The sequence below is a fragment of the Culex quinquefasciatus genome, chromosome 2 (genome assembly GCF_015732765.1).
Source record: "Culex quinquefasciatus strain JHB chromosome 2, VPISU_Cqui_1.0_pri_paternal, whole genome shotgun sequence".
NCBI lineage: Eukaryota > Metazoa > Arthropoda > Insecta > Diptera > Culicidae > Culex > Culex quinquefasciatus.
This window is the reverse complement of record NC_051862.1, coordinates 95,226,142-95,245,211: the sequence shown is the minus strand read 5'-3', so window position 1 is coordinate 95,245,211 and position 19,070 is coordinate 95,226,142. Positions and strand designations below refer to the sequence as shown.

The window sequence follows — 19,070 nt, the reverse complement described above, 5'->3', positions numbered from 1 at the left end:
CTGCGTTCATGCGCTGTCAGCACTTGGCTGCGTCGAGCCCAGCGTACGAGGGGCTTATTCGACTACATCCAATGGAGTGCGTTCGCATTCACCGCAACAGGGAGTATCACGCCACACAATCACAACATACGCCACACTATAGCTGATGAAAATCGTTTTGACGATCACATGCAGAATGAAGAGATTGTCCATCATGATGGATTTGGTTCGAGCATTGCACTCCTCCCGATACAAAGTACGCGTGTATTGATGCAGCCAGATAAATTTGTCACGAAACCCCAAAAAAGTATAAAATTTAACCGATTCATGTGGGGCCATTCCAAACGTTACCAGACAAAACATCAGATCTTTTGCATTACCACGCACATCTAACGCGGTGTAAACACTGGTTAACACAAACACAATCACAGAGAGGAACCCAAAAACTGTATTCCATCGAAATATTGAAAAACCTTCAGAGAAAATATCCAAACCGGGAAGGCTGGCAACCCAATTTGAAGCCTCAATTATGCTGTCGTGAAATTCAACGGGTTCGGTTTGCGAATGTTGGAAAATTTTGTACCGACGAAGTCGTTTGATGAACTCCATTTTACTGTTGGTTTAAACTCAAATAAACTATCTTTTAAGAATTTTAGTTCTTGCAAATTTGAGTTGGTTTTTATATAAATTTTCTACCTTTTATCAATGGAACGATCTATTTATGGGTAACATATTGCATTACACCGTCCGCCGAATTGTGGTATGGTCTGCCACATAACACCATGTTTTATTTTCACTATTGCTAGGAACAATGTCGAGTAGCGTTCCTTTTGGTAAAAGGTCTATGAGAGAGGTCTTTCAATATTAACACTTAGATTTTTTGGGGTCCAGCGAGTCATTTGGACACAGAGAGTCATAATTGCACAAAGCTAACTTAACAAAATCGAGCTAAGAACAAGATTATTCATCCAAAGCAGATGTAGATGCTGAAATCTGCGCTTGTCATCATAGTCTAACTGTCATTGACCATTAAACAAAGTAACCCCTGTAGATTTTAAACATCGAACTAGTGCAAACTTTTGCGTCTGCGATGGATGGATAATCTAGTTCTTTGCTTTAAGGCTATGAAAGGCATCATTCCCGGTCAACCATTTGGCGGCCATGTTTGTTTCAGAGCAACAGAATGTATCAACAAAAAAAGTGTTTTTTATTGTGTTGTTTGTAAAATCATTTTAAAATATGTAAGAAAAAAATATTTCAATGTACTAACTATTTCTGGACTCAGAATTCAGAACCATCTTTGACAGTCTTTACCTCATGAGGGAGCGTTCTTTTATTACGTAGCGCGGTAGGGGGGAAAGGGGGATGGGGGGTTGGAGGCCGTGTTACAAAAATTTTAAAATTGGTATGGAAATTTGGTTACGAGGGAGGAGGGGTCTAAAAATTCAATTTTTTGCGTTACGTAATAAAAGAACGCTCCCTAAGTGGAAAACACAATCTACGACCTTAAACCTTATCTACAAAGGCAAATCGCAAAAAGGTTAAGATCCTCTGTAATTAATCAGTCAAATGTAATTACAAAAGTCGACTCGGTCCTAACCAGGTCCCAGTACCGAAAAAGACCTAATAAAAATAATTTTATGAAAAAAAAAATCGCAAAAAGGTTGCGTCTGTCACTTTTGCCCCTGTTTACTTTGTTACTTCAATGTCAAACAGGAATCGCAGCAACTGATGGTCGATACTCGACGAACATCTGGATCAACTTTATGAACATATTCGCAAGAGTTCGCTTATGCTTGATTATGGGAGAAGCTTTACTCAAATTCAAGTATTTCGAATAAACGCATTTTAATGTTAAGGCTCTGAAAGTTATTATTCCTAGCCGGCCATTTGGTGGCCATGTTTGCTTTAGAACAATATTCAAATCTTGATTTAGAATGCATCAATTCGATGCCAACATTTCAAAAAGCATCATGTACAAACCATGCGTTTTGAGAAAAACGCATTCGAATGTTGAGCATCCATTTTCAATTCCCATTTTAATATAAAAGCAAAATAAGATGTTCTAAATGATAACAAACGATGAAAAACGTTGCTTTTGTTGATACTTGATCATCCATATTCAATAAAACATTATTTCCGTAATTTTATTTGAGAAAAACAAACATAACTTCTTTTGAAACCACCAACGTCGATATCACCCTGCTGTCACTGAGGGGGGCGTTTTGTTATGATTCATTTTTCTTCGCCGAATGTACATAGCGCTTTTTTCATGTTGCTTTTTTTTCGTCACGAGGTTTATGTAGCCTTTTGTTTGACAGGTTGACAGGGCTATATAAGCAGGGACTGCTGATGGCAGAGATTTTGTTTATGTTACTTTATTTAAAATCATGATTGAACAGACTTTACTGACGTAACTTTTGCTCACTTTTGGTGGAGAGGTAGCTTATTAGAAGTACTTTCAGAATATACAATAACCCAGAAAGTGTCAAAATGTACATGATGCCTTTTGAAATGTTACCGTCGAATTACGAAATTCTTTTCTACATGTTTTATAAAAGCATTTCATATATCGTTCCGGGACTCGTGGATTCGATCCCAGATGGTCGCGGTGGCATTTTTCGAGACGAAATTTGTCTACAAAACAAGTACAAAAGGAAAAAGTGTCAAACGAAAAATAACTAACAACCGAGGGTTTTGTGTAAATAAACACGATACAAAGCTTAAAGAAACAGAGTTTTTAATAATAGCTTTTACATGTTAAAATTATCAGATTTGCAAAAAATAAAAACTATTGGTTGTGATTTATTTTACTACAAAATTGAGCAGCAGCATGACAAAGTGTGACAAAAGGGGGGAGGGGGGTTAATTTTGCCGATTTTAGCGGACATACTTTATGTATGACACCTTTGAGCCAATTTTGTCCATACCGTAAACTAGGGTCAATCGGGACACATGGGGCGAATTGGGACAGAAGTTAATCATGTTGGAGCACAATATTTTAATTTTTTTCTGGTTGGTTTCGGTTAGAACAGACTCAGGCCAACAAAATGTGTACATATACATCCATTTCCAAATTTAAAAACCATAAGTGCTCTAAAAACTGCTTTTTTATTCAGACTGTAGTCCCAATTCACCCCAGATTACGGTACACTGCAAATATATTTCCAGCAAAAATATGTTACACATTTCACATTGCGATTATCAAATTATCAAACTGTTATCATCTCCACTCAATTAATTCATTTTGAAAAATAGGTAGTAAAGGGTTTAAGTTGGTTTAACAACATTCTCAAAACGTACTCAGCAATCGTTCAGTTAGTATTTTTATTATAAAATTACAAAATATGGTAGAAATCAAAAGTCCTACAACTACTTATAAACATGCCTCATTAGTTCATGATGTATTTCGTTTTGTTGAAGTGTGTTACTTGTTACTAGTTGATTGTAACTAGTTACAGCTAAAATGTACCATATATTTTACCAGCACGTGTCAGTAAACATGGTTGAGAATTTTCTTTACATTGTTGCCGCATTGTATGTTTTTTTTTTTTTTTTTTTGCCTTGGATGGCCCACCTCATACCCATACACAGTTTTTGTAGTATGGAAGATTTACGAGCAGATATCTTTCGATAATTCTTCGTTCATGTTTAGAGAGTGTCCTGTAATCTTACTCCACTTCCGTGTATGCCCATCCATATCTCTCTATCTCGTCTCAAGGCGCTCTTACAAATCCTATGTAGAGTCTTTCATCACTCAGATTGCATCAAATTTAGGGTATTGGAACCATTTGCTATTCCACTCGCATATGAGCGCATAGGGTTAAACCGCGCCCAGATTCGCGTTACTTTTGATCAGGTTTATCATATGCGGCCCAAAGTGATCCCATGCGAATGCGTACCGATAATGAAGATGGCCGACCGTCATAACGTGCTCTTCCTCACAGTACCATCGTGGGTCACTTCTACTCCAACGGCCGTGTCCGTACGAACTCCTTGCAGTTTCTTTTAAACTCGTTGATGTTGCTTGTCGCCTTTGCATTCTCTGGAAGCTGGTTAACATAGCTGGTTAACATCTTAACATTTTCGATTTGGTAAATGTTCAATTAAGACACGTGTCGATAATTTCATGATTTCCAATCTAATCTTTTAATGGATTTTTCTATACTTCCAGTAGCTAAAAAAATAAAATAAATGAAAACATCAAGAGCATCATTAAAACAAAACAATATTTGTACTGAAAATGTGAACTTTGTTTTGATTGATTATTCAAAAACTTTTCTTGTTGTACTGTGATTATAGAGCATAACTGTTAGTTTTTTTATTTGATTGAGTACACAAATTAACTCACCTCGTTTCATCAAACATCTTTTCAAGTTAGCCAACAACACATTCGGATAAACCAATGATTAGTTGAATTGTCTCCAAAGATCCTTACTGTAGAATGGCAATTCAACATGAGATTACCATCTTTTTAAACGGTTCCACCGTTCCCAAAATAAGCTCTCTTCGTTTTGATTTATAAATAAGGCAAGCCGTGCATATTTCGAAACACGTGCACACGTGTTGAAAAAACCGCCTCAAACACGTACCTTAAGAATGCAGTCATTACTACCACGTGTCAAATGAGAACGTTAAAAGAGTGTCAGAATCTGCAGAATGCGTTGTATACACAATCAGACATTTGTGATAATTCAAATTCCACACAAGGCAGGTAGGCTAAGCTACAAATAGCTCAATTTTATTGAAGAGCGAATACCGTTAAAGAATTTATTCCCCGACTAAGACAAATGTTCATGGTTCACTTTGCCCAAAAAGGAAAGGTAGTGTATCATCGCAAGCTGTAGTTTTATCTGGCCTTCTCAAAATACTTCAACCTTTGTATGGATGAAAATTGATGTTTGTTTGCATGGAACAATCGTTTTTTGTTCATATCACTAGCGTGCACAGGGTGGGGCAACATGGGGCAGTTGCCCTACCATCCTCAGAAATTTGTTCTAAAATTGCAAAGGGGGGGGGGGGGTGTCCATAAATGACGAAATTTTCAAAACGCTCATATTGTTGCCCCACCTTCCTTGAGGATCTGGGCACGCTAGTGGTTCATATTTTGGGTTTATATTAAAATAATCATATCAATCGATGTATGATATCAAAATATGACCAAAATTTGCAATTGATTTCAATTAATTTTAACATTTTTTTCTCGATTCTGGGAGCAGATTCATGTTCAGTGGGAAAAGTCAGTGGAAAACAAAAATTACAGTTCAGACTCGAATATCCAAAGCTTCGAATATCCGAAGGTTTGTATGAGACTTTGGATAATCGAATCACGAACTTTTTTTTTATTTTTGACTTGAAATTCTAGTTTTGTGACCATAATTTAGCCAAATTTTAACAGTAAATTGCCTATTAAATAAATAAATTTATTTCTTTCAAAATTTTGTCACCGCCATATCGGCCGCAATCTTAGATTTGAAAATTCTATATCACTTGAGGATAGTTTAGGGGTCATATTTAACCCCAACAATCAAAAATAAGACAGCAAAAAAAAATTTTTTTCGTGATTCAACTATCCGAAGTGAAATTTCAAGGCCTTTGGATAGATCGAGTGTGGACTGTAGAACCATTTTTTTAATATTGTCAGAGTGGTACCATACAAAAGATATGAAAAAAATGACATGCAAAATTTAAATTATATGCTATGGTTGGTATTATAAAGTGCATAAAAAACTTGAACATCCCGGTACGAGAATCGAACTCACGACCCCTGGATTGGAAATCCAGTAAGCCGCTAAACGAAACTCATCCCCTACCTATGACTTTCAACAACAACAACATTTCAAGTTGTTTTTAGTTAATAAGACTTCTATTTCCTTAATAATTTAAAATACATTTTATCCCTTGATTTTACACAGGCCTACCCAAATTTAAAAAATGACTCCGCAGGCTCAACTCGAGGGAAAGCATGAAGGTTCGGGTCTCCAGAAACACGTGCACCTTGAATTTTTCAAAAATATTTAGACAATGCCGAATGGTTTTTCTCCAAAGTTTGTATAGGGGGATGGCGTCGCTATTTTTAGACCACGTTTTCCACTTTTTCACTATCGAAACCGACTACTTTATCGACTTCATTTTGCTGGGCGAGATAGGACGCTGTCTATTTTTTAAACGATGACTCAGCAATTCTCCACTCTTAAAAAAACAGATGGCAGCAAGATGTAAGGCCACGTCCCTATGGAGAATTGAGGCGATTCGTCGCTGTTGCATGCAATCCAAAAATTGCATGCAATATGGGGGAGTAGCAAACAGCACTAATTCGCCATACAAGATTTGGGGAAAAATCATTCGGCCCTGTCTAAATATTTTTGAAAAATTCAAAGTGCACGTGTTTCTGGGGACCCGAAACTTCATGCTTCCCCTCGAGTTGAGCCTGCGCAGAAAATGTGTTGGTCGGTGTTATAAAGGAGGCTGACATAAACTTTGGACAACATTAACAATGACCCTTTAAAAATATATAGGGGAAGGTGGGGCACGACGACCATATGGGGCAAGAGGAGCAATCGCTCGTAAGGCCGTAATTTTTACAATTTTGATTATTTCCAGTATGAGGAATTGTTGCTAGCAATGCAATTAGCTGATTCTACTACCACATAACCGCCAAAACGACGTAAACGCCACGGGGCATAAGATTGAATGAAGTTTTTTTCAAAACCTTTGTTTCCTTATAATATTTGGAAAGTACAAAATAAGGCTTAGGGTCGTTTTAAGGCTCATTTTAGCAAAATGTTTTTTTTTCCTAGATCAGTAGTGTCCCTACCAATGACTTGCACGTATTATAAAGTGTGAATTAACTTTTGGTTATTTTTGTAAAGAGCTTTTAAAAAATCTTTTTTAGGTGGGGCAAGTGGATTTTTAGTATGGAAAAAATATGAATTGCTGCAGCAATATATTTTATTGTGAAAAAAATAAATAAAAGTTTTTAAAAACCGATAAAAAATTGTTCATATACGATATAATAATATCATGGAAATTTACTAAGTAATTTTTTTCGTAAAAACGGTCAAATTTTTAGTAAAATATTATTTTTTATCTAAAAATGAAAGAAACGTTTCAAATACATCCAAATCTGATGTATCTAAGTGAAAATAGCTCAATTGTTAGTAAATTAGCATGTTTTTTCATCCATTGTTCCTCTTGTCCCAACAGGTTTTTCGGCTTGCCCCACTAGTTGAGTAGAACGTACGAAAAATCAAAAATTTTAAAATCAATTTTTTACATTAAAAACAGAATTTTCTAAAAACTTCTTCTATTAAAGTCTCAGTTAAGACCTGGAATAAGATGATTCTAAAAAATTCGACAGATTTTTAAACGTTTTTAATGGGTTATAATGAGCATTTCCTTAGCTTCACCCAACTGGCAGTCGCATGATTGTGATGCATGGCGGCATGAAAGTATATCAGAATCTGCATGAAATCTGTCCTCATGCATTTTTTGCGATATAGGAGTATGACATTTTTGCCCGTTACCAACAATTATCGACAATACCGACGGTTTTTTGGTTGTATTTCACAAAAAAAACACTTAGCAGAACGAGGATTGAACCACCAACTTCTTGGTTATTGATCCGACACGCTACCACCGCGCCATGGACGCTTGATGAAAAGTGAGTGAAAGAGCACCAACATATGCTTCTCTTTGGAGTGTTGCTCGGGGACGGGCCAGCTTTATATGTGTTGGTGAGAACTGCAGATCGCTGAAATTTTTACACGCGGGCAAAAATGATCTACGGGCTTGCTACAAAAAATGTTATAAAATATGACATTTTCTGCAGCAAATCCAATGTTGCAGATTTTGCGATATATTTTTCCTTTGGGTGTTGTTACACTTGCCACACTTTCCCCTAATTGAAATTACAGGCCACGGTTTTATCATTTAAGCGAGTTTTTTTTTTTGTAATATTTTTTTTTTCAATTCAAAAAACAAATCTTTGAATGCTTTAAAGTTATCTAAGCCCGAGCTCACGCACACTAGCATCCCATTTGTTTTGCTGGTAGGTACAAAATGTAAGCTCAATCTTTTTCGTGTACGTACACGCAATACATGCGCACGTAGATAACTCTATTTTAAGTCAATCACCCATGTGTCAAGTCAATGCATCGATCAAATAAAAAAATATATTAAAAAGTTTCACATTTCAATGCAAACACTGATAAGTTCAACTTTACTCATGAGTGCATTTGAAAACTGAAGTGTAAAACTTTCCAGCCCTTGTATCGAAATGTATTACTTTTTGTTATTGTTTGTGAAGCAAAGTAGGCCATTTCGTCATTCGAGAATGATAGCAAAAGTAAGTAGTTTCACAATAGAGTTGCAAAAATGAATCACTGATCAAGGGTTTCCAGCAAGGCCTCAGACTGGCAAGTAATTAATAATTACTTTGATTTTTAGCTGGTAATTAGGTAATTCTTCAATTACTTAGTAATGTAGTAAATTTTTTAAATTGTACTTCTTCAACGAAACTATTTATTTTTCATATATAATCTTTTATAACAGTATTTTATTAATTTCAAATCAGAGTGAAACACAAAGATTAAAAGACTGGTTCTATACACAGTAAAAAATAATGTAAATTTGGAAGCTGTAATTTTGGAAGGTTGAATATTACCTATAATATGATGTAATTTTACCTAAATTGAGACTGAAAAAGTGACATTACACCAGAAAAGTGGTAAAATTACACATTTCCAGAGGTAAAATAACACCTTTTTTCTGACATAAAAGATGTACCCCTTCCCAGATGTAATATTACCATGTTTTTTTTTTCTTTGTACGTAGAAGGCCTTATTTACCACAGTTCTCTCTTAAAACAACCCTAATTTTTTATCATGTTGTTTATCGAAGCTGATTAACAACAAAAGGCAACGCCATGATATATTACCCAGTGAAAAATATTTTGTGAATACGAAATCTATTCATTTTTATGAAGTAATTATAAAAATACGTTTTTTTGTAAGACCTACATTAGAATTGATTATATTTTTCCTTCTAATAGGCAGTCAAAATTATTTGAAGTTTATGTGGATCAAATATTTAAAATAAAATGTACTTAATTATTATTGATAAAAACAAAGTTTTCAAGTGATAGCCATTTAAAAACCAATAAAAATAAAAATATGTTTTTTTTATAGCCTGCAGAAATTGACAGTCCTGTAACATCTCTCTATTAAGAGCTAAGCTATTTTCCCTATAAATTTCCAAATATTTCTGAGACGAATGTTTCATTGTTAAAAACCAAACTCAGTGAAATTAAAATCGAATAATATTCAGATGCAGAAATTAAATTCTATGTGAATGTCACATTTCACATTATCCGTATTTTCAGCAATGGATTTTTTTAATTTGCTTGAAAAAAAACATGCAAGGTTATGTCAAACCAATGTTTCAAACATTTTAAAACTTAACGTTATTTCGATGAATTTCACAATTTTCATGAAGAGCCGCTGAAAATATTTGTCAAAGTCTTTGTTTGGCTCGAAAAATCGGGGCCGTTTTTCAAACAACTTCTATATTTTAATGGCATTCGACTTGCAATAAACTGAAAACAATTTTAAATTGTTAATTAATTATATTAAAATTCATATATTCAAGTAAAACAGTACAGTATTTTTTTTTTGCTTTTATTACAAACACGACTTCAAAAACCTTAGTCAACTTAAATAATCTTCTTTTGCAATTGATTGATAAGGGTTCGGTTGATTGAAACGTGAAACATAATGGAATTTCGAATCAGATGATGAACAGGTTAAATTGGATATAAATCAAATATTATTGTTCATATCAATTGAGCTACTTATTTTTTTACCTGAAAATGGTAAAATTAAATACATATGTCAATTTTATAATAAAATAAATAAATTCCAAATTTCAAACCAATTAACTCGCTGTAGGATATTATTTAAACATCACCCAAAGTTTCAGCCCCCTCTAGTGGGGGGCATTTTTGACGTTTGATCGCCTATAGCTTTTTTCAATATCCAGATTGGTACAAAAAAATAAACAGCATAATTTTTGAAAGAGCTATCGAATGAGCTATTTATAAATAATTTAGTTTAGAACCGTAGAAATGAATACTTAAATTTAAATTAAATGTTTTTTTTTATCGCAGTGCAAAGTAATTAAGTAATTGATGTAATTAACCATTTTGGACCAGTAATTTGAGTAATTAATTGGCAGACTGGCAAGTAATAAACGCTTCTGGAAACCCTTGTCACTGATCATTGAGCATTATTAAAACCCGATATTTAACATTCATTGTGTACATAAAACAGTATTTTAATGATATTTTAACAAATTCCCTCCCCTACTCCTCTCGAACCGTCAACAGCATGGTAAAAATGCTGTAGATTGTTTTGTACATTTGCAAAAACGTGGGCATATCGATGGGGTAGAAAATCAGCGTCAAACAAACGGGCTTTTGGGACGCATGCAGCAGAATTTGCATCGATCGCTGGTTCGGTAATGACAGCTTGTACCACGGCACCTCATAAATTGCCAGCTGCAGTTGTTCACTCTGAAAGTTGGTAAATCACAGGTTCAGTGCCAATGAGAAATTACATGCTTTTCACCTTCACAGCCAGTATGGTTCCCAGGAAGCAGCTGAAGAAAAGTTCGTAGCTGATAAAGGCGATGAAAACGTATCCCTGGTACCACGAGAGCTGCGATAGAAGTTTTAATTGACATTAATGATTTGAACTATATTAAACTATGACTTACGGTGACTACTGCAAATAATGCTAGTACAAGAGTTGCGGCCAAACTGACGAAGGAAACGAAGAAAAATATGCTGTACACAGATTCGACGGTTTCCAAATACCTTAAATAAACGAAAGTTTAAGATGAGAAGATACAAAAACGTCCAAAAAAATAACTCACTTTACGTGTTCTTGGTAACGCTTGATAATGCTTTTCAAATTTTGCTCAACATTAAGGTCATTTGCAAGAATTTTGTTACTCAAATCTTTGAGAGACAAAATTAGCAAATCTATTTGCATAAATGAGCTCATCATTGTTATCATGTACATGCTGTCCGGTCCCATGCTCTCAGATATTACATAAAGAGTCAGCAGCACTTGCAGCATAAAATTAACAAAATATCCAAACCAAGTAGTATGGTCCACAAATGGAATATAAATGCCAAAGGGAAAAATCTTTTCTCCCGTGATCAACGAATAAGCTAGAGGAAACAAGTCAATTGAAATTATAGAAAAAGTATAACTAATCATCATCATTTTCACAATCACACTCAACAAGAAAATATTGTCCATCATCATGTTTATGGTACGATCGCAACACTCCTCGCGGTACAAATTCATCGTGTACTGATGCATCCATAGGAATTCCTCACGAAAAAACAAAAAAGTGTAAAATTTCACCGATTCATGCGGAGCCATTCCAAAAGTTACAAGGCAAAAGATCAAATCTTTCGTATTATTCCGTACTTTGTACGCAGTAAACGCGCAATTAAACAAATAAACTCCAATGAAAAATATGCCGAAAAACACCGTCCACTGGAAAATTGTGTAACCCTCCGTGAAAATGTCCAACCCGGCCAGGCGAGCGGCCGCGTTTGGAGCCACAATCACGTGGCGATGAAATTCAGCGGGATTCGTTTGAGAATGCTGGAAAATCCTGAAGCGACGTAGTCCTTTCACGAATTCCATTGTTCCTCTCTAGTAACTCTAGTAAGAATTATGCTATAATTGAAGCCAATGTTGAAGAAGGATCGCTTTTATATTCATCCTTTTAGTTGAGAATTGAACGCCGACAGCATAGTTGTAATTAAGCACTGTTTCACAAAAGTACACTCCGTTAAAAAAAATCATTTTCTTATAACTAATCGAACTCTCTCTTAAAATGGCTATCAAAAGAATGAAAGATAAAGTGTTTCTGGTCCATTCAAACGAACTAAACTTGAAGACCTGTGTAACCCATTCCTAGAATGAAATCTTGCGAGGTGTGATTATTAGTTCTGGTGCATTAGGATACATTTCATGCGAATCTGGATCAGCAACAAACGATTAGGTCTGTCATTATAACAATTAAAATGTGATGTAATCCAAATTTCCTGGAAAAACAAGTTTTGCTTCTGTGAACATGCTTTGCTTATTATGGGGCGTAGTCCGGTTTGGACGAAAATCGAGTTTTTTGCTTGTGTTTATGGCATCAACAGCCCCACAAAATTTTAACTTGATCTTAAAATATTGATTTCAACTTTGCACTTTTTTGTGCACGATTGAGGTTATACAAATAAAGCAGACCTTCCTAAAAATAATCTGTACATAAAATATTACTCCTGCTTTGTTTTGACTGTAAATAAGCCTCATTTCTGAAGTCTGAGCATTGGTTATTTTTAACTGAAATTTTACCAATTTCTTTCATCCGCTAATAACTATACAAAAACTATTTCATTACACTACTTTTCACAAGTTGATTTCATGCAAAATCGTCCAATCTTTCGAATGAAAATGGTTGCGTAATGATAAGTAGTTGCGAACACGGTCAAAATTCAAAATTAAGAGTAAGTTTCTCAAAAACCTTTAAAATTACCCTTAAAAAAATCATTTTTGAAAATTTTTTCAAGGTGCAATAGAAAGCCCTCACGATTATCTTTCCAACGATGTATAACTTTTTGATGTTGGGTAATGTATGTTGGGAGATAGCATTTCTCCAAATTAGGGCATTTTTTCGAAAAAATCCATAGTTCAATACAAGTTTTTATTTATAGGTGACAAACGGATGACATTTTCATTGGTTCGAAGGTTGTTTTAATGGTTTTTTTGATGCGATGAATCGAATGAAAACATTTCCGTAACGATCTGAGAATATGTGCATCTAGCGGGACGGTTTCAGCGAGAATTGCTCACATGCAAACAATTAAAAGTTTGACAGAAACTAGTACTATACTACGTTATGTTCGGAAAACTAGGTCGAAAATTTAAGCATAAGCATAGGTGCCCGTTCGGAAACTTAGGTCGATAATTTTGCTACAGAAACCTCATGAATTTATATAAAACTTATCAAAACTTAATTCTGCAGTATTTTCAAGCTTTATTTGTAGTGAAAATTTTAAAAATTTTAGGAGGTGAATCATAACAATTATTTGGAAAAAATGTAACGAGTCAAATTGTAAGGTGAAAAACATTTTTTTTCACAATTTAATTATTTTATTTCTGGTTTGAAATATAACGTCTGCAATTAAGGGGCATCCAAGGAAGTTGTAGTCTTTTTATTTCCACTTTGTCGAATTTACGGACCCAATCCTGCAAAAATCGGATTGTAAAAATAGTCAATCTTTGTTATAAATAATTTTGTATACAGCACTGTAAGGGATGCATCAAACATCCCGGATTTTTCAAAGCGTTAAATTGTGAGTAACAAAAATCGCAGTGCTAAATTTAATTTATATAAACAGTTCAAACAACTCAAAGAGTCTATTATGCAGCTTGGAAACTGAGATAATAATAATTGGAATCGCGGAAGATATTCACTTAACTGCTTCTTAAAATTGTAAAATTGTTTACATGAAAAAATCAATTAAGGAGGTCGTAAAGGTTATTACGACATATTGCCAATTAACTAGAGCTTCGTATGTCCTAACATTGTCCTATTCTATTTTTTTTCTTCATATGGCTGAGAAAATTCTCTTCAGCTTAAGAGGGAGTGCAACTATTTTTTTTTTTTTTTTTTGTGCTGTCCTCACAGTAATCAATTCGATCCGAAATCTGATAAAAACTTTGAAAACAATTTGCACCAGCCTATCATTACGGGAGCAACATTTAAAAAGAGCGCATAAGCATTTTGACAGATGAGACTATTTTGCAATTCCACAGGCAACATGTTACTATTTAACAAAACCCGTTGTGGTAAGTGATAGCAGGAAAAGGCAGGCGTTTTTTTACACTTTAAGTTTTTTGAAAAAAAAAAATGAAGCCGCATAAATAGCTAAATAGTTTCAGCTGTCAAAATTCTTATGTGCCCTTTTCTCGTGTTGCTCCAGATAAATAGGAAGTCAAATGAAAATAAAGTCTTTTCCCCTTATTTGCCCTGCTGGTTGCAAAAGGTTGATTTCCAATGCATCTCCATTCAACTTGCAGTCAATATTGAATGCAAGTTACTTTTAACTTTTTATCTAGACCTTTTCTTGGGGAGCGTTCTTTTATTACGGAACGCAAAAATTTGGATTTTTTGGATCCCCTCCTTCCCCTCGTAAAAACATTTCAATATGACATTTAAAAAAATGCATGGAGCGTAACGCGGTTAACGACATTTGACCACCTTCGTGTTCCCGGACAATTTTACATAAGAATCAATGCATATCTTAAACTAAACCGAACCATTCCCGAGAAATAGCCCTTCAAAAATAAAAACTTTGGATTTCCTATACAAAAATAAGCACGTGGCCTACGCTTGCGCCTTCTTTCAATATATATGTAATAAAACAAAAAAAAACTTGTTGGCGGGCATTCAGGGGTTTTTCCGGTGGGCGTACTGAGCCTAAATCCAAAACTTGATTGGACGTAACAGGAGCTGGCGCTTTGAATTTGAATTTTAAATGGGATTTAACCCGTATAAAGAGATTTTTTTCAAAAATGTCAATGCATTTTGACCACTGAAGCGTTTGTTTTCAACATTACTGGCGTAAAGGTTAGATCCTTGCGCATCTTTTGGTATTCACAACATTGAAGTTTGGAGCACCCTGGAACTCGGTATAGACCTTCAAAGTTAGGCATTTTTTAGAAAAATCGGTCCCAGCAAAATCAAAAGGCGTCTCGTGCGTCACGAGTTTCGAACGGAATAAAACACAACTTGCTAAATATTTTGTAATATATTTCCTCAATAATGTTTTTTCATCACTACGTGATTCTTTTAATATGTATGTGTGTGTGTGTGTTTCTGTTCTTTCTTCCTCACTTTTTTTGTTATCTGCCCAAATTTAATAATATCTCTGTTGGCAACTTTTCACCTCAGAAAGATTGATCGCTGGAATCCATTTTGTATTATGGAGATTATAATTTCCTCTACTCTACACAGCACTGATGGTAAGATATTCTCTGCTGAATTTGATCGTTCATTTTGGAATGTAATATTTCGAAATTTGGCGTTTGATTGTGTGTTTGTGTTTGTGTGAGAGTGTGGCTCGGTTTGGAGCAACTGTTTCAAATTAAAATGCACTCGTCCTACCGGACTAGTCTACGACTAAAACAACTTTGGTGAACTTTTCACTAAATGGCTGCTGTTGCTGCTTTTGCTGTTTCTGTTTCTGGTGAGAACCTGCTAGTTTTTGCTTCTTGTTGCATTTCTAAGACTAGCTGCTATAACCTAGGACTAGCTTGTAACGTGCTAAAATTTTGGGTTTTTTGTTATATTGCACTTCACTTTCACTTGGTTTTTCTTTTGTTGGTTATAAAATTGCAAATATTCCCTTTTCACAGTTTAATTTTGGCATTTCTGTTCGTACTTATTCCATCTCTAATGTGTTCGTTTTTTTCACACTCGCAACCTTAAGTGAAACCATAACGGCTTGGAAACTCAGAAGAATCGTTCTGCTTTGCTGTCGGCAATTATATTAATCTTCAACAAAGTAACTTTATCACAATATAATATTTGAGAGTACAGCACAAACTGACATTCAATCACTTAAAACACATCGTTAGCTAGCTCTGATGGATTATTTTACTCATCTCTGTACAAATGTGGCAAATGGCAATCGAAAACAAACGCAAGATTTATTGTCACAAGTTAAACTTAGTAGTACCTAACCCAAAAAGGAACACAAACTAGTTTCAGCCAACTTTGGCAAACCTTTCTCGATATACTTTCTTCAAACGACCTTTTCACTGTTTACAAGTTATTGTTGATTTCAGGGAAAGTGTCTTTCTAAACAGTAGTGAGTGTGTATGTGAGTGTATTAAAGTTTCTGCTGGTTAAAGTGGGGTTCCTTCCTGTCACTAACCTGTCTAAAATCTACAGTTGGCGCCATTTTTTACGCGCGCTCGTATTTTCCAACAGTTTTAATTTAGCTTTGTTTCTATACAACTTTGACGTCACCCAAAATTGGGATTGTTAGAGAAAGAGATTTTATCGTCACTCTATGAAATAAAAGCTAGCTTTAAGGGGCCGCGCCCTAGAGGATCTGCGCAATGACCGGTTCCAGCAGGCACATGTGCTCGGCGCCCCGCACCGGCAGCCGGTTGAGGCAAAAGTGTCGTATCATGTCCGGGATCGTGGGGAAGGGCCGGCTAAACTGACCCAGGATGTACTGGCTCGAGTCCGGGTCGCGCTGTATCCGCATGTGCATAAAGCCCTTGGCGCTCCTGCAAAAAAAAAAAAAAAAAATAGGGGGAATGTGAAAATTTGAAGGATTTGTTTCGGAACAACATGCGGTTTTAAAAACAGCCGACTCTCTCGTTGTTGATCTCCATTTTCCAATAAACCTTGCTTTTACGATAAATTCTTTAATCTATTCAAACAGAAAACTCTAATTATTCCGAAATACAGTCGACTCTCTGGCTGTCGATCCTCTCGATATCATCCTCTCCATCTGTCAATACATTTTTCAGTTCCCTCAAATGAATGCTTTGACTCTCGGTCCCTTCAATATCAATACAGGAAGAGTCCACTGTAAAAAATATAGCGAGCCGTGGTTTCAACACTTCAATAAAAAAAAGTATTTAAAAAGGCATTATACATTAATTTGCGAACCAAGAAGGAATTTATTCTTCAGTATGGTGCATTTGCACTATAAACGTGAATATATTCCTTCGGGCTTCGCAAATTCTAAAACACAATTCAATATTACGGGAATTGAGATTTTTCTTTATTTTGAAGATTTTATATCGATTTTCTAGATTTTTTTTTTTTGAAAAATCGCTGAAAATCAGCATGTACATGCTTAGAGAGACTCTGAATTAAATATTTGGCCAATTTGCCATTAAGGCCGTTGCAAATATTTTTTAAAGTTTATGTCCCTCTGTTCTGAGCAAAGTCTAGGGGGACAAAAAAATAAAAAAAGAGTTAAAAAAATAAATGCATTAAAATATTTTTTAAAGAGTCCAATCATGCTTAATATAATTATTGCACCCAAAAATGCATTTTAGATTGTTTTTAGTGAATTAGATTTCTATTCCCATTGAAATTTTTTGAAAACATTTTTTTGTCTCCTGCTTTTTCAGAACAATTTTAGAGCGGGAAGGGGGAGGGGGGGTTTGACATAAACTATGAAAAATATTTGGAACGGCCTGATTGAATTCCTATAAAAAGTTTCCGAACCAAATTTACCTTATATCATAATTCTTCGCAATTACCCCAAAATCAAATTTCAATTTTTAATTTCAATTCGGTTTTATTGGTGAATAATCGAGATAGGACTTTTATGTCACGCGGCGTTATTCCAGCACCCGAGAGGTCCTTCTTGAGGTCGGGCGGTCTTGGTACCCCTGCAAGACGACCCTAACGGCTGTCTTCTGCATGGGGTTTTTACTCTTCAATTTCTCCAGAACAAGATCGAAGTTTCAATTCAATTCGGTTTTATTAGTGAATAATCATGTTACAATTTGTTCATTCGCAGTACATAACAGAGTTTTGGAGTTCCTTTCAGCTGTGTGTTATATCTCAATCCATTTTGGAACGATAATTACTTATCACTATAGATTACCAAGAGTAAGAAAAAAATTGAAAAAAAACTTACTGAAATTATAAGGAAAGGGGATAGAAATAGAAAAAGCTTAAACTAGATCACAGTTTTTTATCTATTGTAGATGTACTTAATCATAAGCTCCCCGAGGGCCACAAATTGCTCCGCCTTGTTACGGCAGGTCCGAAACCGCGTCATCATCTCCCCTGCGAGAGCAAAAAACTCCGGCAAGGTGAAGAGATCTTTCCCGGTGACTTCTTGCTGGGCCACATCGCCGCTACCGGCAGCGACCACGCTGGCGAACGATCGCCCCCATCCAGGAGGGAACGCTGATTTGTCTGCGGGGACCGTACGCTGTCCAGCTGCAGGAACGGTAGAGCTCGTATTCCGCTGAGAAGGGTGGGGTGCTGCTGCTTTTTTCTTCCTCTTTTCCTGCTCCTCAAGATAGGCCTTGCGCGCGACGCATCCGTGGTAATTACCGGTATGGTTGCCGTCACAGTTGGCGCACTTAATGCGCGCCTTGGTTTGCTCTGCCTTGTCCCCCAAGTCCGCCTTGCACGGCAGTGCACACTTCTCCGTGAGGTGTGTTTCACCGCACTTCACGCAGCGGGGCGGGAGGTTGCAGTTCCGCGAGCCGTGGCCGAAATTCTGGCATCGGTGGCATTGCGCTACGTCCATTGGGTTTTTGGAGTAAAACCGCCAGTTTACCCAAAAACCATCCAACGCCTTAGTCCGTCGCAGGTCTTGGATTTTGACGGTGCCGCGGTCGAAGTACAACAGGTACAGAGTGTGCGTACCTGTGACTGTTGTCTTCCGCGAGAGGACTTTTATGTCACGCGGTGTTATGCCAGCACCCGAGAGGTCCTTCTTGAGGTCGGAGATCGGGCGGTCTTGGTACCCCTGCAAGACGACCTTAACGGCAGTCTTCTGCACGGGGTCGAATGTGTAAAACTTGAAGTTTTGACGCTTCAATTTCTCCACAACCAGGTCAAAATTCTTTTCGTCAAATGTGTAAACTTGCACTGACGACTTACCAATTTTCAGACAATATCCGAGGCCTTCCAGCAACTTGTCAACATCGTCTGCCAACGTATCCAAAACAAAAATTTTAGGTGATCTACGTTCCTTTGGAGAATTGTTCTTTTTTGGCGTCGACACTTTTTTCCGTGCACGCCCGTCTCCGCCGTCGTCGTCGTCGGTAGTGCTACCGTCGGCGTTGCTGTTGTTGTTTTCATTGTCGCTCAGCATCTGGAACTCGTTCCTGATAAGGATGTTGGTGGATGTTGATATGCCACTGGTTGTGGCACCGGAAGTACCTGAACGGGTTCGTACTGGTGATCTCGGAACATATCCGGGATGTAGTAACTTTTTGTCGATTCCATCTGCGCTCACGCTCTCC

At 36.3% G+C, this 19,070-nt stretch overlaps 2 protein-coding genes across 3 annotated transcripts in view; both read right to left on the bottom strand.

Moving 5' to 3' along the window:
- Positions 1-10,279: 10,279 nt before the first annotated feature.
- LOC6036853 (putative odorant receptor 83c) lies at positions 10,280-11,706 on the bottom strand. 2 transcript variants are annotated; one of them, XM_038256919.1, is made up of 4 exons: positions 10,912-11,706; positions 10,753-10,852; positions 10,605-10,694; positions 10,280-10,549 (listed from the first exon to the last, which is right to left on the bottom strand). In XM_038256919.1, exons 1-4 carry the CDS (start codon positions 11,697-11,699, stop codon positions 10,340-10,342), a joined length of 1,188 nt encoding a protein of 395 aa, XP_038112847.1. In that variant the 5' UTR covers positions 11,700-11,706; the 3' UTR covers positions 10,280-10,339. The 2 variants fall into 2 exon arrangements, with proteins under 2 accessions (XP_038112847.1, XP_038112849.1); XM_038256921.1 differs by having other exon boundaries at positions 10,280-10,534.
- A 3,138-nt stretch (positions 11,707-14,844) lies between these two features.
- LOC6036854 overlaps positions 14,845-19,070 on the bottom strand; it is a 267,806-nt gene continuing 263,580 nt past the window's right edge. The window contains exon 11 of the mRNA XM_038257744.1: positions 14,845-16,352. Within this exon, the coding sequence (XP_038113672.1) occupies positions 16,163-16,352 (190 nt within the window). The 3' untranslated portion in view covers positions 14,845-16,162. The remainder of the gene's footprint in view (positions 16,353-19,070) is intronic.

Excerpts from the sequence above, each read along its gene's own strand:
- LOC6036853 (XM_038256919.1), bottom strand. The coding sequence starts at position 11,699 with ATGGAATTCGTGAAAGGACTACGTCGCTTCAGGATTTTCCAGCATTCT. Across the intron at positions 10,853-10,911 it reads CGTTACCAAGAACACGTAAA|GTATTTGGAAACCGTCGAAT; the intron begins GTGAGTTATTTT and ends CGTTTATTTAAG. Across the intron at positions 10,550-10,604 it reads GAACCATACTGGCTGTGAAG|AGTGAACAACTGCAGCTGGC; the intron begins GTGAAAAGCATG and ends ACCAACTTTCAG.